Raw genomic sequence first — 26,575 nt, forward strand, 5'->3', positions numbered from 1 at the left:
TTTTCAAAGCTTATAGGAGAATTCCTTTTTGTAGCCCCATTCCTGTGCCAAGTAATGTGACGTGTGAATTTATTTTGATTCAGGAGTATCTGACTTTGACCACAAGAGGCATCAACATCTTCTATTCTGATGGGCGTTTCAAAGACCTGTTTGAACCAGAAGAGTACATTGAAAGGCTGTCTTACTGCAGAGGCTCCAAACGATATGTGGGCTGGACACCTTCAGATAAATTCATTAAGGTAAGTTGTGTCTTGGTGCGAGAATACAGAATCTAATTGTTCTTTTAGGAAAAACAAAACAAAAGTTCTTGATTTAAGAAACAGTGTCATAAAAGCAATAGATGACCAGTGATTTTACAGAAAGCATGTCAATGATAAAGTAGAGGCAGTTTGATTATCTTGTTAAAAATGCTTGTTAAATGTTTGGAGCATTTTCTTCTTCTTTTTTTTCACACTATAGGGTATTCATTCTGCAAATGAACAATATGTCTTGGTTGTTCCTTTGTGTTTTTGTTTGTTTGCTATCTTAACCTGGAAATATAGTCCAACCCAAATTACAATACGTTCCTGTAACTATCTGTGTACAGATCTTTGCACCTGATTATGAGCTGATCTCAGAAGCCAAGTCCCCTCACCCCATCACCTGTGTTCTCTACAACGAGCCACAAAATGAAGTCATCAGTGCAGGGGTGGGCCACATCATGGTAAGCTGGCCATCAGAAAATGGTCGTCAAAGCAAGTCGTGATATAGGTCCACCATCAGGGGAAGGGGTTTGAAGTGTTCAATGATCTTTGAAATAAACCCTACACTGCAACTAGTGGTAGATGCTTATAAATGTTGCCATGTTAACATAATGAAGTAACGGTGCAAACAAGGATAGTGTTGGGTATATATAATTGGATGATGCTTCAGGTGAACCTGTCATTGCAACATGTTGGGAGGAAATACTGTTTAGTCTTCATCCCTGTATTGTCAAAGTTTAAAGCTTGCTACCCCTACTTGTATAACAGTTTTCCATGTTAACCTTTTGAAAAGAATGTCACATGAACTGTGCTAGAAATAGATTTTAAGCTTGGTGTTCTTGGTATTATGTCACTTGAAATCTGTTTTCTGCACCATCTTTTTTTTTAAGGACACACCAGTGAAAGGAATGCACTATTCTGTAAAATAGAATCCTCTTATGCAATGTTCTCTCTCTCTCTCTCTCTCTCACTCTACTCCTCTAATAAGTCCTGGTGCTTCCGATATGGTGCAAAGCATCTTATCCCAAAGAAGACGGTCCAGGAACACCTGTTTGCTCAGGATACTTTCACCATGCTGGCCGTGGAGAACACCGCCAGCCGAGCTCAGCGCTGCTTTGCTGTCTGTGAATCCAACATTGCAGTGTTCAACCTGCACGAGGGCGCCCTGGTCGAATACAAGCGCAACTTGCATGTCAGGAAAATCACAAGGTAGAATTGCAGCCCCGTTGTGTTCTCTTTAATCTTGGATTTAAAGAAATGCATTAAACGAGTGACTTGAGGTCATCATTTACTTCATGAGAAGTACCAACAATTTCTTTAAATGTCCTTTCCTGTACACAGTCTTAATTGTTAAAATTCATTTATGTGTCAAATATATTTGAAGATTATTTACAGAGATTTTCCCTTAGGGATATCCAGTTATAAGCTCTTTCCATGCTGCTATGAAGAAATTTAGAATCGTATGTATCTCAGACAAATATTGGAAGCTCATTCTGCAATATTAGTATGAGTGCTATCAAAGTCATTTGAATCACATCACCTTGTTAAACAAGTCATGGAGATACATTTGCCCAAATGTTTGTGGGATTAGAAGCAGAATTCATAGTTGCATTCTTTTTCTTTTCTTTAGTTTTATCAGGTTTTATGAAGCAATTTACTCTTGTATTTTGAATTTATCTTCTATTTCTAAAATGTCTTTTCCTCTGAAAACTTGACTGCATATGAACTTCAGCACAGATTTTCTCAAGGCTTTGTTCATCTGGTGGCAAGAATTCCTTATTGTTTGCTTGATAGGTATTTAGAGAGGAAGTGGAACTAGTTTTATACAATGGAAAAGCCTAGAATCTGTGGAATTTAATTATACCTCAATCAGAAAGTCACTAATTTGTCATTTTATCAGACCTTCCTGGCAAAAAGTCACATTTTTAGGAATGGAATTAAGCTTGATGCAACATGTTCCCTTCTCCATTTCTTCCACATTTTGTGCCCTTCCAGCGTGCTGTTCTTCAACCCGCTGAAGTATCTGATCACAGGGGCACGAGATGGCTCTATCAAGGTGTGGGACAGTGACTGGCACCTCAAACTGGTGTTTGTGGGTCACCAGGGGTCAGTGACAGCCCTTAGCATCTACCCGTACGGACCCTACATCATGTCCGGCTCGGAGGACGCCACCATGCGGGTCTGGAGCCTCGAAACTTGCGATGAAGTGGACTTGTAAGTTGTTATTTGAGATCCATGTCTCTTTACTGTACTGCCGTCTTTTTCAACCCCAGTCAAGATAACTCTGTGGTGACTAATGATTATTCTTTTCTTCTTGTATTGACTTTCTAATATGAGCCAATTCCTGCGAGCTTAAATGCAATCTGTGTGCTGCTTCACAGTACCTGTTGCATCTTCAATTATGCTTGAAGTATAGATTATATTCAAATGTCGTCGGCTGAGAACCAGAAGGGCATTATCACAATTTTAGGGGATATTGAGTTAATGGTGCAACAGTGTAGAGCTTGATCTCCTCTATATTATGGTGTCACTTTTAAATTGTTCGTTTTCAGTAAAATGTTAAAAAATAAAACCACAAGGGCACTATTTTACCCAATATTTGGAACAGCGCTTATATATCTACCCTCTTTTGATTTTAACTAAACTTTTTATTACATGAAAATTTATTGTCTTGTTTTCATTTATGCTCAAATCTTAGAATATGATAGCGCCCTTCTGGTTCTCAGCTGATGATGTGTCAGGGGCTGGAACTGTTCAAAATTCTGCATTTGACCTCCCATCTGACAGTTGCTTTGAACGATTTTAGGATGTTTGATGTCATGTAGAATTCATTTTACAGGGGGACATATGTGGTCTGATGCACATATTACCAGAGTTACATTACCAGTCATAGTATTGAATGAATGCCAACATGTTGTAAATTACAATCAATATAAGAGAGTGGAGACTGGTGTAAACAAATTGGTTGATCGATCACTTGCATATCATGTAATGTTCTCATCAAAACAGAATAGAGACTGGTGTTCCAGTGGAGGGACTTGGGACCCAGCTGAGGAGTGATGACATCTTCTCCTTTGCCGGAACCACTGTTGACCTCTGGAAACTCCGCCACATACACAACCTCTTCACAACCATAGGGTGAGGATATTGACAAAGTCTATTGTGGCAAAAGCTTACCACATACAGTATTTTGTTCTGCAGTAGCTGGTGCTGTTTCAAGTTTAATACATATTTAAACTGTTCAAAACTTGTGTGGTAAGAAAGAATGTATACACTTGGCCTTGGTATTTGTCCTCTGGAATATTTTCATAGATTTGGCGTAAATATTTGTTGATGAAATGCTCTTTCTCCTGTTCTTTTCACGCTTGGTGAAGTAGATTTATAACACACATATTGTACAGTTCATCATTTTGCACAGAAGGAAAATTTACTGTGTTTACTTTCCATTAACGGTAGTTGCAGACAAGTGCATCGATGCTGTGCACATTCATGACTGAATAATCATATAAAAATGAATGTGATTTAGTCATTTTGTACCTGTTTTCTGTATTGATTCATTTCTATATTTGCTAATATTTACTTTAAAGCAGCGTATATGGAGATGCAGCGTACAGTTTAGTTAACAGTTCTGCTGATTTCCTCTTCAATCATTCCCTGATGCCTGACAGTAAGACTTTCATGTTGGTTGCTTATCTATCATGATAATCCTAATGTGTTTTGATTTCAGGAGTAAAGTCAACAAAATCCATTTGACAACACACCCAGATGTAAGTACAATGACTTTTCCTTTAGATCTCTGACACAATATCCATCACAGCTTAAATGACTCAAACTGTCAAGAATTTGAACCATAAATCAATGCAGCAAAAATGAACACTTTAGGATATGTTAAAGAGTAAGGGTGCATGAAATTATTGTACAGTTTACCAGTTAAAACCTCATAGCATCATGATTTTATTCATTTTACTGGTGATATGATTTATAAGTTAATTATATATGAATCCATACATGCTAGGCAACTTAAGAAATTATGTTAGAAGTGAAGTACAGTTGTCAAATCCAAAAAACTTTTACTGAAAATTCTGTTTGATTAGATTTATTGGTCTCTCTTTTTTCATGCAAGTATCACTTGCAAAGTGACCAAATGACAAGGAATTCCAGAATCAAATTTAAGTTCAGTCAGTTGACACTTGCTTGTTTGTGTGTATGTTGCATGATACAGGTGGTGTCGCGTGCTACGTGCGTCTGTCGGGATGGCACTGTTCGGATCATCACGCCTGGTAGTGGAGATGTCCTGACAACGTTCTTGGCAGAGGATGCCCAGAACGGAGTTGTCGACGCGGCCTATGCTGGCAAGGAGAGTGAGTCGAAATATTTCACTTGTTTTTCAAAATTTACCTGTATGTGGTTTTTATGACTTCGCTTCTAAGGGTGCCAAGAGCATTACATCTTTTGGTTGTCTGTTTGTTGGTCAGTCTGTCCATCCCACATATTATTGTGATTTAAGAAAAAATGCATTAAAACATGTAATGAAATTTCTTTGTACCTGGAACAGCTAAACTGCATGAGATGTGAATGCACTGATTGAAATATGGGGGCAAACTCCCTCCAGGTCAGAGGTCCACAGGTATTGTAATTTTAGCTAAAATTTACATTTTTAAGCTGAAACTTTATCTAGGAATGTGCAACGGTAAAGGTGGTAGGAAAGGTAAAAAGAAATAGACAATAGTTACCATGACATGATACCGACGAAAGGTCAAAGGTTGCTGTAGTCTTATTATGTGATTGTAGATGGAAAGAGTTGAACATACTAGAAAATCTCGTGTATGTCAAACATTTCCAGTGTGAAGTGTACAAGCAGTAAGTGTTTCCACTGCTCAATTTTCTGATCGGTTTAACATCTTTTGACTCAACAGATATCCTGTTTGCCATCCTGAAGTCTGGCAAGGTGATAAAGGCAGACACGTCCACCAATCCTTGCAAGATGATAAAAACCTGGAGCCCGCCCACGGCCAATCCTGCCGACCGGAACGGCCTGAACTGCATCTGTCTGTATGAATACGTCGTCCAGTCCACCATGCAGAACGACACGTGGAAGGGCATCCTGAAGTCGCTGACCGCCAGCAAGACCCTGGACGCGGACACACAGCTGAAGAGCACGGACCGCACGCTGCTCATCGGCGGACGGAAAGATGGGCACGTGGCTGTTCTGGATTGGAAGACCATGAAGGTGGTGTTCAAGACAGATGTAAGTCAAAATGCTTACTCTACTATTGTCAATTCCTGGATGTTAAAAGAGGGTTCATTGAACAGAAGTTTTGTTGATTTCATATTTTCTATCTAGGAGACTTTTCCTTTGTAACTCTGCTGTGATACAACAGGATTGCACATTTGAGATCCCTGCAAGCTAGGCACAGCATCAGACACTGTAACATACTAACATCCAAATAGGTGACAGTTTATCACGCTTGATTCAGGCTACTTAACAGTATTGATTCAATCACATGTGCAGACAAAAATGTACAAATTTGGAATGTACATTGTATCGTTAAACATTGCACCACTTTTGTGTTGTTTTACTCCACATACAAGAGCCACCTCACACAACAAATATTTGGTCAAGTGTCATGTACAATTTCAATGAATCATATAAAGAAATGGGCAAGCATCTTGTGTCACTGGAAGATGAGCATAATATATTGGTTACCGTACTCTCATTACTCTGAAGTTTTGTTTCAAAATCCAAGAGGGAAAGTGAATACTGAAAAAAGCTCACTGATTATCGTGATGTGCATTGTCTATTATATTCTCTAACTCCATGCTCTTGATACACCCCATCTCTGCTAGGCCCATGGCTACAAGGGTGTCCTAGGACTTGCAACCAATGCCAAGAATGATCAGCTTATAACAGCTGGACTAGGTAAGAGTGTGACCTTTGTTCAGTGTCTGTTGTATTAGCCCTTCTTAGCTTTTCATCTTACCTCTGTTCATACATACGGAAGCCTAAACATGCAGCAAGAAGGCAGCTTGTTGAAACTCACCAAGGCCTCTACTGTAGGACTAGAAGATTAGAAGATGACTTGAAACAAGGTACCTTGATGAGTTTAAAGAAGTCCCTGGCCATGTTCATGCACTCAAAAGCAAACCAAAGCAAATCGTTCCAGTGCTACCATATCATACCATGCCAGATTTGGAGTGTTCAAGTGCTCTGTTGAGAAAGCGCAACTCATGGGTTATTTGGGTTACACATTTTGTAGCAACAGGGTCATTCACTTGGCAGGCTAAAGCTACTTACAGATGTCCCAAACAAAGGAATAAACTCTTTGCTTTATGACATATGTGTGTATTAAGTGCATTCTTCTCATACCAACTTCTGGTATGGTTATGGTACGATTTTGGAGCACATCAGAAAGTGGTCCACTTTTGGCTCGCTATAGTACGGTACGGTACACTTTGGGAGCGTTTGAGCGCTACTCTGGTGCAGGAACGGTACTCTTTAACAGAGCGCTCAAACTCACCCCCTGTTTTCACTTTCTCATCTAAACGGATCATCTTGGCAGGTTTTAGCAAGATGCTCTCGATCTCTCAGCTTCGTGTTCTAAACAAGGCTTCTCAGTAAAGTTTTAACAAGTCACTCTCTGATCTTTTGGGCCTGAAGAATTTTTCATGCAAGTTTCATCAAATTGCCTGTTTTTGCTGCACATTTAAACTTCAGTACTGACTCTGCCCTTTAGACAGCTTTCTGACGTCAAAATAATCTTCTCATTTCTAAAGTAGATATTGATGTATTTTATAGTATGCTCTTGCAGAAAGTAGCTCAACACCCTTTATTAGTATTAGTGAAATAATCCAGTATGCTCTTTGTGATATATGTTGATCTTTTAAACTCACAAAAGATAAGTGTTTAGTTAGTCTAGTTTAGTATAGTAGTAGATTCAAAACTAACCCAAATTATAGTCCTGTCATCAAGACTGTAGGTTTTAAAGGGTGTGTACAGTTGTGGTTGAGGTGAGGATTTAGCTTTTAACGTTTTGCGAGATATTCAGAAACCACTCTATGATATGTCAAAGAGTATGCAATTCTCAGGGGTATGAAAAGTTTACTTGATGAAAATTGGTTTTGAAATGGCGGAGATATCCAAAAACAAGGCGAAGCAAAAAGATCCTAATAAAAGGCGTAGCCTGTCGCCTTTTATTATTGTCACTTTTTCGATATCTCAGCCATTCAAAAACCGATTTCCATCAAATAAATGTTGAATCCTTCTTAAAATTACATGCTCTTTCATATTTCATAAGAGGTTTCTCATTATCTCATGTTGGAATGTTCAAAACATGAATCCCCACCTCAACCACTACTGTACAGTCCCTTTAAATTAAGATTTCACACATTTGCAATAGCATCAAAATTAACATACCAAAATGATATGACCTTGCCTTGAGAGAGATTGGACAGTTATTAGCCAAGCAGTTTCCTAATGAAATTTTTTAAATGTTATTTCAGAAGTAAAGGATATGATGACTACTTATAGAAAATGGCAAAGTTGACATGTAGTCATAATTTGAAAGCTGTGTAATGATTCTATTAACTCACTGTGAACTCATGCCTGTCTTTAGATTGTGGAATGATCAAAGACGGTAAGTTGGAAGATTGCACCAGATGAAGTGCTTTGCTGTGATATTGACCAAAACAGTTGCTTTGAGTCCTCTAACTTTTGTTACACATGCCATGCGTCCTCTTTGTCATGAATTGATATTTGTTGTGGACGCAAATGGCATGATGCATCGTGTTTATTTTTGTTGTGGAAACAGATGGTTTAATATGCAGCATTATTATATTGATGTTTCAATGCATGAAATATTGTACTTGGATGTATTGCCAGTAAAGTGATGGCACGTATAAATACAAGTAAATGTGCACACAAACATGCACACTAGCCCTTAATAAGCTTGCGTGCTAAAGACTTTTCCCACTCTGCCAAACACAAACACAAAGTGTAATACACGGTAATCAGTTGTGTGATGTGTGAGACATCAGTCCAGATGTGCGTCCTTCCCTGTTCTACCCACAAACCCTTGTCACAATCTGCATAGCACAAAAATGAAAGCACCTGAAAATATTTGTCCTTTTTTATGATATGTGCATCATCTAAGATCGAGGAACATGTGCTTCAATTGTTGGACAGAGCATGGAACTTTGTCTATTTGCTGGTAGTGCATTATGAACCACTAGGACTGTAAGGATGAATTTACCCTTGATTTATAGTGTGGGGTCAGCTACACAAAACGTCTCATATTAGAGAATCTCTACAATTTTATGTTTGCTGATTTGTGTTATGATTTATGTTATGATTTACTATCACTGCCACTGAAATATGCAGAGCAAGTGATAGTGTTTATTCATCAGCAGGCCTTTAAGAAATAACACAGTAGAATGGGTTTGCATATTCTCTCAGCAGTTGCTCAATTGCATGGGAGTAGACACATGTGTCCAAGCTTGATGCATTGTCATGTATTTCAAAACTTTAGTGCTCTAGGATGTGAGGACAGAAAATATGTCACTTAGGTGGATGTTTTATTTCATTTTTTTTATTTGCAAGAAGAATGTCTGCTCACTCGCAATTCAACCTCCCTTCCACTGCCAAATCCCTTTCCCAAGTCACCACCATCGCCACCACCAGAGCAATCTCACATTCCCAACCTACCCACTCATTTTACACCACCACTTCACCCGTTATAATCCTTGCTATATCAAATTAGAAAAAAAAATAAGCAAACAGATGAATGGATCAATTGATGAATAGCTGGTACAATGCATATTTGTAATAATATTATATGATATCTAATATGATATGATATGATACGATATAGTACGATATGGTATGATACGATGTATTATGATATAATGGTATAGAAAAATGGCTGAATAATTGAAATAAAGTATGCTAAAGCCTCAGAAACAAGAATTAGTTCTCACTCAACATTCACTTCATATACACCTTGAAACACATTCTTTGACACTGGCACTCCCAGTCATATTTGGAGTTGGCACTGCACATGACATGCAAAGTGTCCATATGTCTGGTTTTCACACCTCTATTCCTTCTTTCTGGCAAAGTTATGATTGGGTAAGAGGTTGAAAGCTTGGGTTGAATGCACATGTTGACATGCATTTCTTTAGTGGATATCTGTTGGGTAGGAGATGATTCCCAGGCATTCACAAGTCAAAATCTGCATTGCATATAATTGCTTGTACAGCTGTATATATATGAATGTATGTGTTTGTAATTTAAGTATATTCATGTATCATAATTGTTTAATTTTTGCTTGCAGTATTCAAAGTGATATTGAGGGAGTGTACTACAGAGTGTTAAATATATATGATGGTATATTGTGGTGTACGTTCCTCTGGGAGAGATGTACTGTAAGAGTGGAAGTTGTGCTTGCAGTATGGAATGTTTAATCTCTTTGATTTTGTGGAATTAAAAATATGTGAAATTTATTTTTTCTCGACTCGAGTGAAAAACTACTCACACAAAAGTTCTGCTTTTATGGTGTACTCTTGTATGCAGTGAGGTAGAAAAAATATTAAAGTCCATATTTTAGACATATGCAAAATCTTGCAAATATCAAAAAGGTTGTGCCTGTTGGAACATTCTTAGGTCATCTATTTTCTCTTTTAATGAAGACAGTTGTTACTATTGAGTTTGGAGGGCATGCAGTGTTCATTGTCCTACACCTTCTCCTTAAATGCTGCTTCTACATCTGAGTTTGACATTGCAGTTCTGATAGTGAATCCAAACACCAATCAGTTACCTCTCCACAATAATGACACATACAGACCTAATGGCTTCTGATCATTTTAAAGGGCACTCTTGTCAATCCAGAATACATTCAAATTCAACTTGTGACATCTCACACAGACAACGTGATCAAGGTGTGGCGTGTCTTCCCATTTGCTGAGGAGGCGCTGACGCCACTCATGTCCATCTACTGCGCCCACACACCCCTCCACATGACGGTCATGAAGACGACGCTCTGCGTGGCATTCCAGGATCCTAACACAGCGACGTACAGTCTGGTGCACTACAACCTCGTCAACAAAAGTGAGCAAAGTGCTTTAGAGTCACAGCTGGCTGGAGATGATGATGATGTCTTTCATGTCGTGCAATGATAGTAGAGCCACACTGTTACACAGCTACTGAGTACCTCCACTAATTACTAACCCCTAGCTGTACTATAAGCAATGACTTACTGAAAATATAAATCTGTAAATGATTATGGGGTTATTTCACAAGGGGTATGTGTGACCTTCGTTGGACTTGGGTTAATGGCTGGCTATTCATACCCCTGTGCGTAGCCACTTGTACCATTTGTATTTTAAGGCGGTTTACCAATTCCGTATGGGCAGTGATGGCCATCCATAGGTTGAATGTAATTCAAGTCTAACTTATGAATTTGAGTGTATTTTTGTGAAATACTCCCTGAGCTAATAGCCCATATCCAAAGGACCCTAGAATTGAGCCACCTTAACCTTTTTTTGGTGTTGTTGTGGAGCCTAATGATGCATAGCTATTTCAATTATCACTTCATAAAGGTTGAAAGTGATGCTTAGAGTATCTGAGAATCTAACCCACTATTTGAAAGTACACTCACACCTTTTACATTCTGCATCATTGACATACGGTACATTTAGGTACTGAGATTGTTGATGGAGTGATAAGACCACCAGGTACGATGTCTTCCTTTTTCCCTGTAATAATTTTCTTTGTTTTGTTTTTTCCATTGTGATAGGTCGTAATGATCACAGTCCTGATGAAGACCACATTGACAACATCACAGGGCTCGCGTGCAACTCCCGCATGAAGATCTTTGCATCCTCCAGCACAGATGGCACCATCAAAATATGGGATGACTACAATAGGCTCATCAGGTAAAAAATTTTTACTGTCACTATTTTCAGCACATTCAATTCTTACAGAGTGGGGAGGAGAGTGAGCAAACAAAGAAATGAGATATCAGGGGTGCAAGGGTTTGTGATTTTTCCGTCTTATGATAATAGACACTTGAAAAGAAGATACAGGTGAATGCTGTAAGTGGTACGTAGTCAAATGATGATGTTGTAGAGTAATATTTCTTTTAAACCCTTACATTGGGATCAGAAAATCCCATGGAGCTAATGATAATTTTATATATAACACCCAAATAGATCCTTGTCATTTGATTGGTCGTTTGACATTGATCATTTGCCCCATTTTACGATTACATTATCATTCATGCAGTTGTTGCTCTATTTACCGTGCAATCTTGGATCCATACGATTTGCTCCATTGCACACACGCCATGAGCCCGGCACACTACGTATGTAAAACACTTGCATTTGCAGTGTGCATGCGATATTGACGGACAGTGTGCTAGCGTATAGCACTCAGCACTCTCATGATCTCATATCTTGCACATTCTCTCTTGTTTCTAAATTCATCAAACATGAAATGACAAGGATCTATTTTTAGGTGTTATATACAACAAATAATAAATGTTTTTCATTCTTGCAATGGACAGAATATTTCAATCAGTGAAAGACTAAATTATTGATCCATTCAACGAGGCGCAGCGAAGTTGAATCGATAATTTCATCTTTCACCTCATGAAATATTCTGTCCATTGCACTTGCAAACATTCATTATTTGTACAATGTAAACAGCACAGACCTCACAATGTGAACTAAATGTCTCCTCTTTGTTTTTATGCCTCCGCCACAAAGTGGTGCCGGAGGCATTATGTTTTCGGGTTGTCCGTCCGTCCGTCCGTCCGTCCGTCCGTCCCAAAAGGTCAAGGTCAAATACATAAAATTTTACTATTTCCACCATATCTATGCAATGCCAGAAGATATTTTCATGAAACTTATTGTATACATGTATTACCCAATTAAGATTCTCTGGTGAAAGTTTGGGTCATGAGGTCAAAGGTCAAAAGGTCAAGTAAAAATATTAAAACTTCTCCTTTTTTTTCCTGTACCTTGGAAATTGTTCAAAGTATCTTCATGGAACATAGTATATATACATGTACTGACTGGCAGTGATTATCCAGAGAATTTAGGATTCATGGGGTCAAAGGTCAGGGGTCAAAGGTCAAGGGCAACACTTTAAAAAACATTTTATTATTTCCTTCATGTTTATGCAACACTTGGTGTATGCATGTATAACCTAATAGAGAATCTCTGGAAAGTTTTTTTTTTCTTTTGTTTCTGCCTCAAAGGTCAAAAGGTCAAAGATCAAGTGAAAGTGCTGAACTGATTTTTTCCTCCATATCTCGGAAGTGGCTCAAGTTATCTTGAAACGTACTACATCTATTGTATTTATGCTTGTTCTGCCTGACAGTGATTATCTTATGAATTTTAGGGTCAAAGGCCAGATGAAACTGGTAACAATTTACTATTCAATACAGAAATTGCACTTTTTGTCCATACCTTGAAAATTACTAAATGCATAAACATATGAATTTGTCAAAGTCAAGTTAAAGTCCTTAAATCCCAAATACATGCTCTCCTATTCATCCAATTAAACCTAGGTCAAGGAAGGTGAACATTCAACACATTTGTGACAAACTTGTCATTTTAATATTTTGCCAATTTTGTGAAAATGTAATCACACATTGTCCACATGTACTATCTAGACCTATTAGGAGAATCATGCATTATGGCGGAGGCATACCAGTCGCCATAGCGACATTTCTAGTTGTTTTTACTTCTCCTGTTACATTTGTAGGAGCATCAAGTTGAACGCTGAGCCACTTGGTATCGATTTCTGTAGTCAGCGGGGAGATCTTCTTGTCGGCATCGGCAACCACATCCACAAGATCAGCCATGATAGCTGTGAGTATCTTGATGGGCGTGGCTAGACTTAATGTGATGAAGCTGATGACAGCAAAACAAAGAGTGTTGTCCAATGACATTTCTCTGTATCCCTCTAGAAGCCACATAAAAATGTTGAAGTATCTGTACAAAACCAGCAAGGTTTGACAGTGTTTGTGCCACATTCAAGTGGAGTGCAAATTGTTTTGTAGTTAGAGTTAATCTACGTAATCCCCTTCCCCACTGCATAATTTTTTATAAAGATACAACAGCAGTCACTGGACTAGGACTTGCTTATCTATAGCACTGCTAAAGTCATATGCTTTTTATCCAAGAATGATTGCCATTTATTGCATCCTCTTTAGTCTGTTGACCTTGAATATTTGATTGATCTTCATCAGTAACAGCAATCTAGTATATTCGTGTGTATATGATGTGCTAAGCTATTACAAAAATTACATACATGTTGCAACTTTACAATGAGATGTAAATTTTGCCTGTTGATTTCAACCTGCAGACATGCCACGGGTGTACCTGCGCAAGATGGTATCAATGGTCTTTCCTGAGGTCCCCACCGAGACACCCCTGGCCTATGAAGAGGAAGGCCTGCGGGCCCTGTCACCTCTCAGTCACAAGAGACTCAGAGCGGCTCACTCCTCACTCTTCAAGTGAGTATGTGTTTCTACTTTTAGAGAATACAGTGATATAACATTCACTGTAGAGAATAGCCAGCCAAACAGCCATCACAAGGAGGGTCACTATTCAGAGGGTATGATGTTTAAAATCCAAAACATCACAGCTGCAAAGCTGATCTCTCATCATTTTTTTTAACGCGTTTTTCTGAGAACTGCAAGTTTCACATAGAAATGGCGTGAAATATCACTGCAACAACCAACAGGGAATGTACCAAGTGTAATTGGTTCACCTTTCCAACGATATTTTTTGCTATTTTTTCCTGCAGGTTTGAACGCTTCCTTGACACACTGACAGAGGAAGAGTCTGAGCAGATAACAAGGGAACGGGAAGAAAAAGAGGAGGTAAGCGAATTGTATCCTCTCAAAAACAAACAACAAACAAGGGAGATCACTGAAGTTCTGTACCTGGTACACAATAGGGGAGGGGAGGGGGCGAACATGATTTCATTTTATATTCAGGAGCTGCTGTTTAAGAGAACAGTAACTATGCTAGCTGGATTAGTTTGTTGCACAAAATACAGAGGAGTGATAATTGCCGTGAGGCAAAAGACCCTTTGGTGTACTATAAATTCTGTAAAAACAGAAATTTTTGCATGCATTAAACTTTTGTGAAGTACAGTGAAACCCCGTTATAACGAGTTCGGTTATAACGAGGAACCGCTTATAACGAGGTGACGGCGTCGGTCCCGTTTTCCTTCGCGTGTAAACCTATGGCGGAACTAATCGGTTATAACGAGTACGGTTATAACGAGGACAATTTCGGTGCATCATGATAAAGAAAAACATAAGCGATTTGATCGGATATAACGAGGTTCCATGTTCTTGACTTGCCGCTTTCAAACACGCGACAAACGAAACATTGAAAACCAAATTCACGCTATCCAAGTCTCTTTCCCGTTTTGCAGAGTACCGTTCCGTCCGTGTTTTCTTCTAAACCACGCAATAAAACACAGAAATACCTTCCGATGTTCCTCTTATACTAAGTTATTGAATAAAATAATTCGATTTCCTTTTTCGCGAGATACGCGTCCTGTGGCAGTAGCGTAAAATAGTTGAATAAAACGTTTGTTAATCTACTTTCAATTGCGTCGGTGTTCAGAAAAGAAAAAACGCATTTAACAGTTTGAATAGCTCTAGGTTTGTTCATTATCGATAACTCTAGTAACACTGCAATTCACTATGAAGATTTTTCTTTCTTTCAGAATGGTCTATGAGGTACAGATTTGTGTGAAAAGGATCACGACCTTCAAAATTCAATCCTGTCGCATATTTTTCAAGAACGGATGTACAAAACGCAAAGAGATATTCGGAAGAAAATAAAGAACGCATTTTAAATCCCTTCGGGCGCAACGATCATTATTATATTGTATAAGACTACAGCCATGACGGCCGAAATGATTCATGAAATCATCGCATTCCCGCTGGGCACAAACAGGTACAGATTTGTGTAAAAAGGATCACAACCTTTCAAATTCAATCCTGTCAAATATTTTTCAAGAATGGATGTACAAAACGCGAAGAGATTCTCGGAAGAAAGTAAAAGAGGCTCGGGCGCAACGATCATACTACCTATAGGTTTACAGCCGAAATGATTCATGAAATCAGCGCATTCCTGCTGGGCACCAACTGGTACAGATTTGCGTAAAAAGGATCACAACCTTCCACATTTAATCCTGGCCCACATTTTTCAAGAACGGATGTACAAAACGCGAAGAGATTTTCGGAAAAAAAACAAAGAACGTATATTTTTTAATCCCTTCGGGCGCAACGATCATGCAGCCAAAATGATTCATCAAATCATCGCATTCCCGCTGGGCACCAACAGGTACAGCTTAGCGTAGAAAGGATTAATTCCACATTCAATCCCGCCGCATTTTTTCAAGAACGGAAGTACAAAACGCGAAAAGATTTTCGGAAGAAAATAAAGGACGTATTTTAATCCCTTCGGGCGCAACGATCATATAATTACAGCCAAAATAACGCATAAAATCATCGCATTTCTGCTGGGCACCAACAGGTACAGCTGTGCGTAAAAAAGAATCAATCAATCCCGCCGCATATTATCGACCAGTTGCTAATCTTTCATTTCTTGGAAAGATTATAGAGAGAGGTGCAGTTCGGCAGATTCAGCATTATCTTTCTGATAGCAATTTACACTCACCCCTGCAGTCTGCGTACAGACCATTCCACAGTTGTGAAACAGCATTACTCAAAGTGTCAAATGATATTAATCTTTCTCTAGACCATGGCAATGAAACCATACTTGTTCTGCTTGATTTTTCATCGGCATTCGACACCATCAGGCATGATGTTTTACTGCACAGGCTGCAACACAAGTTTGGTATCACATCTCTTGCTTATAAATGGTTTGAATCATACTTGAAGCAGAGAAGGCAGACAGTTGTAATAGAGAAGTTAGAATCCTCTACTCATGTATCAGATATCGGTGTCCCCCAGGGCTCTGTGGTTGGCCCAGTGTTGTTTACCATGTATTCTTCTCCTTTACACGATATTATCATGTCCAACCGAATGTCAGGGATGTGTTATGCTGATGACACTCAGATATACATTTCATTTCAACCTTGTAACATGCAGGATGCAATCTCTCGAGTAGAATGTTGTATCAGAGAGATTAAACTATGGTCAATCCAAAATGGTCTTAAACTGAATGATGAAAAAACTGAGATCTTACACCTTACATCTCGATTTCGCAGAAGAATGGAACTTCCTGCTATAAAGATTGACAGTACTTCCATTGTACCTGGTAAAACAGCCAAAAACCTTGGTGTGATATTCGATCAGAATATGGTCATGGACAAATTTGTTTCAGAGAAATGTAAATCAGCATCCTTCGCTTTATATAAGCTTGGAAAAGTTCGTCAGTTTTTGGATGTTAAGACCACTAAGAAGCTTGTTCAGGCTTTTGTTATATGTCATTTAGACTATTGTAACAGTTTGTTGTATAATATCTCTGACTCACAGTTACATAAACTCCAGGCAATTCATAATGCAGCTGCAAGATTGATCACCCGCACAAAGAAGAATTCTCACATAACCCCCATTTTGAAACAGCTCCATTGGCTTCCTGTTCAGTCACGTATAGTTTTCAAGATACTGTTACTGACTTATCAGTGCCGCCATTCAATGGCACCAGAATATCTCAGTAAGTTCTTGGTCAGGTACGCTCCCTCTCATAAGTTAAGATCAACTCAGAAAAATTTTCTCCAATGTCCTATTATCACAACAAAGTTTTATGGTGAGCGATCTTTTGCCCATGCTGCTCCCACACTGTGGAACGCTGTTCCGTGTTATATAAAAGAAGCTCCCACAGTGTTAAAGTTTAAAACTGCTCTCAAGACATTTCTGTTCAAAAAGTATTATGAATGAGTTTGGTTCTGCATTTATGGTACACATATTGTACACTGCATTATTTCTTTCTACTTCATCCCTCTCCATAAAGCGCATAGAGACACCACGGTAGTGATATGCGCTATATAAGCACTGTGTTATATATATATATATATATTTTTCAAGAACGGAAGTACAAAACGCGAAAAGATTTTCGGAAGAAAATAAAGAACGCATTTTTGATCCCTTCGGGCGCAACGATCATACATTGTATATGATTACAGCCGAAATGATTCATGAAATCATCGCATTCCCGTTGGGCACCATCAGCGTAAAATACGTCGCAAGTTACGGTAAACAACGTATGTGTGTTTCTACTGTTTTTGCGCTTGAAAAAACGTAACAAGCGCATTTTATAGAATCTGATTTTTTGTTCAGTGTCAGTTCACACTACATTTCACAAACGAAAAGACATCATTCTTTCAGAATGGTTCAATACAAGAGGAAGAGATAGATGTAGAAAGAATCACGAATATGATCCTGCCGAGTAGGCCTACTTCTCAAGATGGTATGAACAACTATTATGCGATGAGACATTTGGAAGAAAAATAAAGAATTAACGCATTTCAACCCCTACTTTGTTCGTCTTTTTTTTTTCAATTCACAAATAATTTCCCTTCAATTCTCTCAATAAAAGCGATCCATAATTGTGTAATAGCAACGCAAAGGACGTTCTTAAGTTTGATTGATGGGCATATGACGTCATGCTTATGTTTTTCTTTGTTTTTGATGCGTACGGTTATAACGAGGTACCGGTTATAACGAGGTAATATCGCCGGTCCCACGGACCTCGTTATAACACGGTTTCACTGTACACGTGAAGCTAAGATTTGTGGAAATAAAACGCATGCAAAAGTTTTTGTCCACAAAATGCATTGAACACCAGTTGCCAATTTGCAAAAGTTTGATGCTGTGAATATTTCAGGCTTTACAAGTATAACATTTAAGTAAAGTGCAGTTTGTGGGATGGCCACAACTCTATGTATATGTGTGTGTGCAGATCACACTCATTGATTTGAGCCCTCTGTACACCTGGTATAAACATTTTGTATAAGTCATGTAGTTGAACAGGGCAGATATTGAGGATACATATCTGATCATCACAAAGTGCATATCATACTTTTACCCATTGTCATTGTTTTCTCCCCCCCCCCCCCCCCATCATCAGGCATATGCCTTGCTTGCAGCCAGAGAGGAGGAGCTGCGCAAGCTGCGAGACGGTGAGTTTGAGTTCACCAAGCTCCACGCCATCCAGAAGGGCTCTTCTGCTGCCAACCGGGTGAAGGCCTCGGCGTTCCGCGGCTACTGGGACAAGGTCCACCTGGAGACGGAGAGGCCCAGCATTCCAGACTATGACGACTGGGATCTGGACCGGCCCGTGGTGGACTACGACCCCCAGAAAGTGTGGATGAAGGAGCGCGAGCCCGTCGGCTTTTTTCCAGATCCCAAGCTGGCCAGGAAGCCACACCGGCGGCATAGAGTGCTGGACCCACTTTACGTGAGATAATCTCAGATCCTCTTCTCCCCAATCTTCTCAGTCTCTCCTTCTTTTTCTCTTCTTGTTCTGGTCCCACTGCTTGCTTTAATCCTGAAGATTATTTCAGATTTTTATCATGACCCCCCTCTCCTCCTCCCTCCCCTCCTCTTCGCCCTCTCCCTTGCCCCTCCTCACATTTTCCTCCACCCTTCCGCCTCGTCCTCTCCCGTCCCTCTCCTTCTTCCCCTTCCATCTTTTCCATTGTGCTCCAGCACATGTAGAGAGAGGATGCACTTGGAAGTACAGTTAGCTCTGCTTAAGTCAAATCTCTTTGGACTGAAGAAAAAAAAAATTAACCTATAATAGAAAATTTCATTTATTCAGGATGAAAAATAAGAGGAAATAAAAGAATTGGTGTTGAAAAACCTGTTCGACTTTAACAGGAGATACTGTACTTCTGTGACTTCGACCTATACAGAGTCTACTGTATACGTGGTACAATTCCTGATGAAGTATGTTTGATGTTGGCTTATGCTTGCTAATGTTGTGTGTTGTAGTAAGCAACCTGCTTCATAGAAAAGAAAAGACAAACTCGTAAATTTCAGCCGAAGGAGGTATTCAATAAAATGTATCATTAATTCCTTTTTCCTTTATATGATGAGCCGCTAATGGAATATCATGGGAATATTGAATTATATGCTTAGTACAGGAAAATTCACATTGAGTGTTCATTCTGATATTAACTCCTGTGACCAGAGTCAGTTTATAGACCGATTCTGTGACGCGCTATGTGTATTTTTGGCATGGGCAGCGACATTAACGAGGTGTCTCAGCCGACCCCCCCTCCTCTCTCCCCCACCCCCTTCTGCGCGCGGAATGAAAAACTGATGCATGGTTGCTTCAGCCAATGGGCGTCTCGTACTGAGTGCGCAAATGCTTGCTTAGTGCGCGAACCTTTGTTACATGTGTGCGATAAACATGTTGACCGTGGGGTGGGGGAGAGGAGGGGGGGTCGGCTAAGACACCTCATGGCTGCGCCCAGTGCCACAAAATGTCTGCTGCCCTCAACGAACCCGAATCGGTCTATACAGATACTATGCATTTTGTAAGTTTTCAATATCATTTTCTTTTTAAGATCTATATTTACATTTACATCTGACTCAGATGGGCAAATTGGAAATGGGCACCAACACCATCGATGATGAAGGTGATGAAGATGAGACAAAGGATGAACGTGAGGAGAAGCCAGAGAAGGAGGCAGACAAAAAGCCGGCTGAAGTGGCCGAGGTGGATGGAGGTACGGGAGACCAAGGGGAAGTTAAAACAGATGGGGACAGCAAACTGGTCAGCGATGGACAAGACACTGAGGATGAGAAGGAAGAAGTGAAGAGGGAACAGAAGAGCAGAGTGCTGCCGGAGGACAAGGAATTCCCCCTGCCCATCCACCCCAGGGGCTTCATCCCCAACTCTGTCCTGGTCCGTCTCATCTGGCCCCCTGAGGAGACTGCCAAGATGACGGAGGACAGATACCGCCCCCCTCAGCTCGATGAAGACCAGCTGGCTCAGATTGAACTCCACAGACAGGTGAGATTCCTAGGTGTCAACTGCAGGGCAGTGGGGGCATTGTACTTTCTGTGTTTCCATCAATTTTTATGTAGCTTGCAGGCTAGGAATTACACCCTCTGAAAACTACAGAACACTAACATTTGGCTGAATTAGTAAATTCTGTACAAAACTTCTCTCATATGGTCGTGATAAAGAGCATGACGTCCACTGAAAGCTGTGTTATTTTTGTCTCAAAACAAGTGATTTTGTACAACATGGTCACATGCAAACAGACTTTATTTATCCTCGTCAAGATGGTATTTTGTGCTATACCGCGTAAAAGAACATACACGAAATGTAACCTCTAGAGTTTGTGATATTTCATGTACATATATTTTGGTTGTGTGTGGACTTGTCTTAAACAGTTTACCTTTTTCTTAATGTTTGTAATTTGTAAGTCTATAACACATTTAGACATGACATGAATTAGTAATGTGTACTTCTAAACATTAACAACAATGATTTTTTTATTTGCTTTACAACTAGCTCATTTAATCTGTATGATTTAAGTTTGCATAAGTTTGAAGTGATAGATTTACCAACTGATTGATTTCAGGGTATATGTGGCATTACAAGAATATGTTGTTTGATCCTTTGTGATCTTGACTGACAGGAGTAGTGTGATTTGTTACATAACCAACACTTCCTATCTTGTCTTTGCCAAATGTCACTGTCGTTTCTTCAGATGACGATGGAATCCCCAGAGGTGAAAAAAACAACTGCACAAAAAACTGTTGCATCATTCTTGCAGTTTTATTTTCCACTGTTTCCCTGTCGTTCTGGCACGGTTTATGCATGCACATCACCTAAATCTGCATTTCTTTCTCTTTGCATTGAGCCTATTGTTGTTTTTTTCTGTTTTTCTGTTTTTTGTTTCTTTTGTTTGTCTTTTTTAAAAACATTTCCTGTGATTATGATGGTCTTGCATGGAAATCTGCACACTGACAGCATGGAGCTAGCCACCTACCTGTTTGTAGGCCACACATTCAATTTTGTCTGTACATAATTTGTAAATCAGGGCTTTGGTAAGAAGGTGAGATTGGGTCCAGTGAAATGTCAAGCCAAGTAAACTTTTACTTCATTCTGTGTAAGTGGGATACAGTAATAACCTTGGGTAAGTCAGTAAAGAGGCAGAATCTGTACTTCCATTCTGCATTGAAAAGATAAACATTAATTTTTTCTCTGCGTAGGCCTACCAGTTTGTTTTCACTTGAAGAGGAAGGTTTACACCAATGTCATTTTACAGTAGGTACCCTTTGCACAGCCCCACACAAACTTACATTTTCAATACCATTCAGGCTAATGAAATTGTTTATTTTCAGTATGGTGCTCTGACAAGAAATTATATTTGATTCGACGAAAAGAATAAGAAAGCATATATTTTTTTTTTTTACGTTTCCAGGGCAAAGCAATGAAAACTTTTTTTTAAAATTATGTATTTCAACATTAATACCAATATGAAATGCTGCAAGAAAATCATTTCCTTTAGGTGCAATTATATTTCAGTTAGTTTTCTTCCACCTGCTGCCTTTGAGAGTGCATGGGGCCCACAATCATGGCACCAAGTTTTCAGTCACTACAGAATACGCTTTGCAGTGGTTTGGCGGCACTCTGCCCTAGCTGCCTCTTCACACTCCTCCCTCTGTCTGTCTGTCTATCTGTCTGTCTGTATTCAGAAGAAGCTCAGATCCAAAACCGCACTGCTTTTCAGCACGAGATACGGGCTGAGAAAATACGAGAGGAGCGATCAGTACTCCCGGTTTTGGAGGGGATCTGCCCGTAATGTATGTTCACAGTCGAACCGGAATTTGTGTACCATCGCCAACATGGTGTTCCACTCATGTGTTCTCCATTGGTTTCATGCCATGACAATTAGGGTGATGATGTGCTTGCTCATGAATTATTCATCAACAGAAACCAGATCCAAGACTGTCAAATTCTATTGAGTCATTTATTTACAAAACAGAGACACAGTCTTTCCTTGTCAAAAGAAAGATCTCACTGAAACATCACATGTTCAGTGGTCGGGTCTCCCACGGCATGTTAATTTCACTTGATGTTGGATATTTCACATGATTTCTTATTTCAAGTATTTTACAAAAATCAAAATATCTGTCGACATGATCAAAACATTGACAAGGAAAACAAAAGAAGCAATAGTACCTACAGTATGTCAAACAGAAATGTAATTCATCGATCAGATATGGATAGCAAGTGCAGAGTCTGGATGTATTTGATTTTGACTATTGCTCTTATTGATATTGAAAATCAAGATTTACCAGCGAAAGTTTCAGCAGCCTTATTTCTAATATTCTGTAAGTTCCATCACTGGATACATCTACTCACCTTTCAAACGATGCCATTAGAAAAAAAAAAGTGAAAATATTTTGAGCTGCATCACCGAGTCCTGTGTCACATCTTTCATCTGTGCAAGACATCATAAGAAGTATTGCTTGTGAAGATGTAAAAAAGTGGTAAAATGACTGTCCCATTGAGTGTTTCGTCCATCAGGCTTGATGTGAACATTGCACCTCACACACAGCACATGGGCACATCATCATGCACACTGCATGTTTCTCCCCCAAAGCACTCTTCCACAATCCCACATATACAATATGGTGTAATGGCTGATGTCTTTGTCACAAGTCCATCACCAAAGAAAAAATAGAATGTGTGTTTGTCATGCACTGTCCTACAGTTATGCATACAGGGTGTGTTTTGTCATGTAAAATTTGAGTCGGAAATTTGGAAACTGCAGAGCTGTCATGTTTCATTTTCCAGCAGAGTTTCTGTGCAACTGAGCAGTCTGCAGTTAAAGGTTTTGTACATTCCATGATGTGTTGTGGATTCAACAAGTGTGAGGATGATAGTGAATCATATTTGTTTATGATTATCAAAAAGAGAAAAGAAAGAAAAAAATAAAATAAAATCAGCACTTGCAGTCCATGGAGAACTTTCCACCACCTCTTAGCAATCTTTCCATCTCAAAATTCACTTGTGCACCTGGGGCATTTGACTAAGAATACAGCATTTCTCATAAGACTTTCAGGCAAGAGTGCCAGCATTGAGGGGTGAACCAGATTAAGTTGAATGCTTCTACACCAAGGATGCCATAGTGCCTTTATCTTTCCTTCATTGTTGTTGTTTTTTTTTTAGCTTCTGAGAAGTTGAGAACTTATGTCTTTTAAATCCAGTATGTTGCAACTACAATGAGATATAGTTCTTTCAGAGCTCTCTTGTGATAACATGAAAACTATCAAAGTTGCCCCAAGGATGAGGTTTATTACAAAAGTACTTGCATAATCTGTACAGACAACGTTAGGTATAAATCACTTATTCTCAAATGCCCAATGTGGATCCTGGAAATCTCGAAAGATTTGTATCCCCCCCCCCCCCCTCTATTTCCTATTTCTTAAAATGAATGATATTTCTCTACAAAGCATGCATCTTTTGGGTGACATTGGTGCGGTATCTCTTTCTGATGTTGTTCTCATCCTTTCATAATACTTTACGTACACTGTATATTGGAGGTTGTCTTTCTCTGAAGAGGTCATATGTAACATTTTCTCTAACTTTTGATCCAACATTTTGCGTCAATTGATGCTACATTACAAATCCCAGATTTCGTCTGGATATTAGTACTTCTTAACAAAAACCTGAAGTAGATCAATGTGAAATATGAAGAAAGCCAAGAAGTTTCATTTGAAATTTTTTATTGCCAAATTCCTTATTACAAGGGGAAAAAGACGTGGAAATGATTATTTTATCCCACTTTATTAAGAGGTTCACTCAAAGATAGTAGAATAATACAGTGGGTGGGCAACTGTGTTTGTTTTGTTTGTTTGTTGGCTTGTTTTCTGGTGACATCACTTTTTGGACCAAGCAAGTCGAAATAAGAAACACTAGTTTTTTGTTTTTTGTTTGTTTCTGTTTACCGCTTCCGATTACTTCACAAATATGCCATGGTACCAAAATGTAGGTTTGATTTATCCAATTTATTCCAAAATTGATAGTGCTGTCAATCTTCATATTCATCACTGCAAAAACTGCTCTGTTTGTTTGTTTTTTCATCAAAACATTACAATGTTATTGTTTATTGCATGTTATTTTGTCAAGATGTCAGGTCAGTTACTAAAAGCACATACCCAATTCACCGTGAATGCTGAGTGCATATCTCTTGGTGGGAATACAGCATCTGATTAGAGTTCATAGTCCAGTCTATTGAGTGATGTCACACACTGAAAAATGTACAGACTCTTCTAATCCGTGGAGAGTGAATGTTTCCATCCTCAATCACTTTTTTTGTCTCTCCTTAATCCCATTGTGTCATCCAATTTGTAGATATGTGTGATTGCGTTCAGTTAAATCCCGCTCATCCTGTTTGTATATCCATGCAAACGAGTGGTGAAGTGAGAATAAGTTCAGCCGCAGTGTGATGCTGCTTTCATACTGTGCATTTACTGTGTAGAATCCACTCATTACGTTTTTCTTCCTCCATTATTTTTCCTCTCACTTTTTCACAAAATTGCTTTCATTGGATCAGCGAGTCATTGTCTGGTCTGAAGAAGATGAGGTATACTGTTTTGAATTTTTGATTCTCCTGATTTTTAGATGATAACGTCTCTTCCCTCTATGATTTGTAAATGATGATTGAATATTTCAGTTGTGCCCTACAGCTGTAACACAAGGTTGCATGCTGCTTGACTAATATACATATCTCTGAATACAAAATTGATCATCACATTTAAAATCTGAGATGAAATAGAGCTAGAGACTGGTGATAGGAGATTGAATGAACACTACTGTTATGTAAATGAATACATGCATGCAATATTTAATGAATATATATGTAATGCTTTGTAGTCATACTTAAATGCAAATATTTGGCAGTTTTCTTCAGATGAATAATGAGTAAAATAATTATCATCCTCAGTTTGCGTAATATAAACTGTGCTTTGTTTGATCTTTGGACTTTAGAGGACAAATGGCTATAATTTGATAATTGTGTTAATGGAATTTGTACTGACTCAACAGCTTGGCTGTGTGATGTCTCAATGCAAATCCACTTGCAGTATTCTGCAGTGGGTTTGATGTTAATTTTTTTGTCTGATTCTTTAATAGACCAAGCATTTGCAAATGATTTGTGACGATAATTGACATTTGATAGTTTCTAGAGTGCCTGGCTATTTTTAATGAGCTAATATTTTGCTTAATTTATAGCATAAAATAGCAGATTGATTATTAATGCTTGTTCTTACCTTTGGAGTGTTTTAACATGACCTAACACAATCCTAATTACAGGTACGTTCATTTAGATATTAAACATGTTGAGAAATTATGATAAATGAAACCATATTTCATTTAGGTCATGAATGTTCTGCTAATTTCCATTGTAAACAAAATCACATGCACACAATTCAAAGAATGGCACATACACAATAATATTTGAGTGTGTGTACACATGTTTTGTGTATTCGTGTAGCATGCATGTATGTCAATCTTGACATTTTCCACCTTGTGTGAGTCAACAAAATTTGTCAAGTTGATCATCCACAAAAGTCAGGATTTTCTTCTCCAGCAGAAGACGAAAATCGCGAGCAGAGAGGGCAAATTTCGCGTAAGTCAAAGAGCTTTGATTCGGTGGTCCCAAAGGTTTGGACTTACATGGGAGTTTACTGTCTGGGAAAAGAAGAAATCAACTTCCTTCAAATACTTTTCAGAGGGTTATCTATGCTAATGAGGGACAGGTGCTCTTTGCTCGTGTTTGGTGGGGGTCTTTGTATTTTTCTTGCTTCAAACAGATTTTCCAGTAATGGATGTTTGATTCTGACATGTAAAAAGGTTTTTTTTTCTCTTGTTTCAGAGGATAAATCGATAGACTTCTCTAAATTGTGCAGGTCATCCTTTATCATCAAATAGAAACCCAGTAATGACCTACTAAATGTCTTTAGGAAAGTCTAGTGCAGTGGATTTGATTTAAAATGGATGTCTCAGTACACCAAGGTTTTGCATTGTGGTGTGTTAACCTGTTGAAAAAAAAAAAAAAAAAAATTAATGACACACTTTTGCCGTAGAACCCTAGCACGAGTACACTAAAGCTCTAAATTGGTTGGAATTAACTTACAAATGAGATTTGAATTAATCAACTTGATTGAAATCAATGTAGTTCTAATCATTCAATTTTTTTTTAGTACAAGTCTAGAGTGAGACAAATAATAGTTTCTACTCCTAAACTGAACTGAATCACCCTTTCCTCGTCAGTTTGAAATGTGTCACCCACACAGTTTCCAGTGTCCTTC

At 38.8% G+C, this 26,575-nt stretch overlaps 1 protein-coding gene across 1 annotated transcript in view; it reads left to right on the plus strand.

Moving 5' to 3' along the window:
* Positions 1–26,575, plus strand: part of LOC139736233 (uncharacterized) — a 51,187-nt gene that overhangs the window by 2,667 nt on the left and 21,945 nt on the right. Inside the window, exons 3-20 of the mRNA XM_071646965.1 lie at positions 84–239; positions 587–703; positions 1,231–1,451; positions 2,238–2,456; positions 3,252–3,380; positions 3,970–4,009; positions 4,465–4,603; positions 5,159–5,490; positions 6,090–6,162; positions 7,856–7,876; positions 10,162–10,344; positions 11,033–11,171; positions 13,006–13,112; positions 13,609–13,759; positions 14,053–14,128; positions 18,363–18,692; positions 19,836–20,255; positions 20,962–20,982. Coding sequence (XP_071503066.1) covers positions 84–239; positions 587–703; positions 1,231–1,451; positions 2,238–2,456; positions 3,252–3,380; positions 3,970–4,009; positions 4,465–4,603; positions 5,159–5,490; positions 6,090–6,162; positions 7,856–7,876; positions 10,162–10,344; positions 11,033–11,171; positions 13,006–13,112; positions 13,609–13,759; positions 14,053–14,128; positions 18,363–18,692; positions 19,836–20,255; positions 20,962–20,982 — 2,874 coding nt within the window. The remainder of the gene's footprint in view (positions 1–83; positions 240–586; positions 704–1,230; positions 1,452–2,237; positions 2,457–3,251; positions 3,381–3,969; positions 4,010–4,464; positions 4,604–5,158; positions 5,491–6,089; positions 6,163–7,855; positions 7,877–10,161; positions 10,345–11,032; positions 11,172–13,005; positions 13,113–13,608; positions 13,760–14,052; positions 14,129–18,362; positions 18,693–19,835; positions 20,256–20,961; positions 20,983–26,575) is intronic.

Source organism: Diadema antillarum, unplaced genomic scaffold, assembly GCF_040938485.1.
Source record: "Diadema antillarum isolate AM-2024a unplaced genomic scaffold, OU_Dant_1.0 seq00000633_RagTag, whole genome shotgun sequence".
NCBI classification, from domain to species: Eukaryota; Metazoa; Echinodermata; class Echinoidea; order Diadematoida; family Diadematidae; genus Diadema; species Diadema antillarum.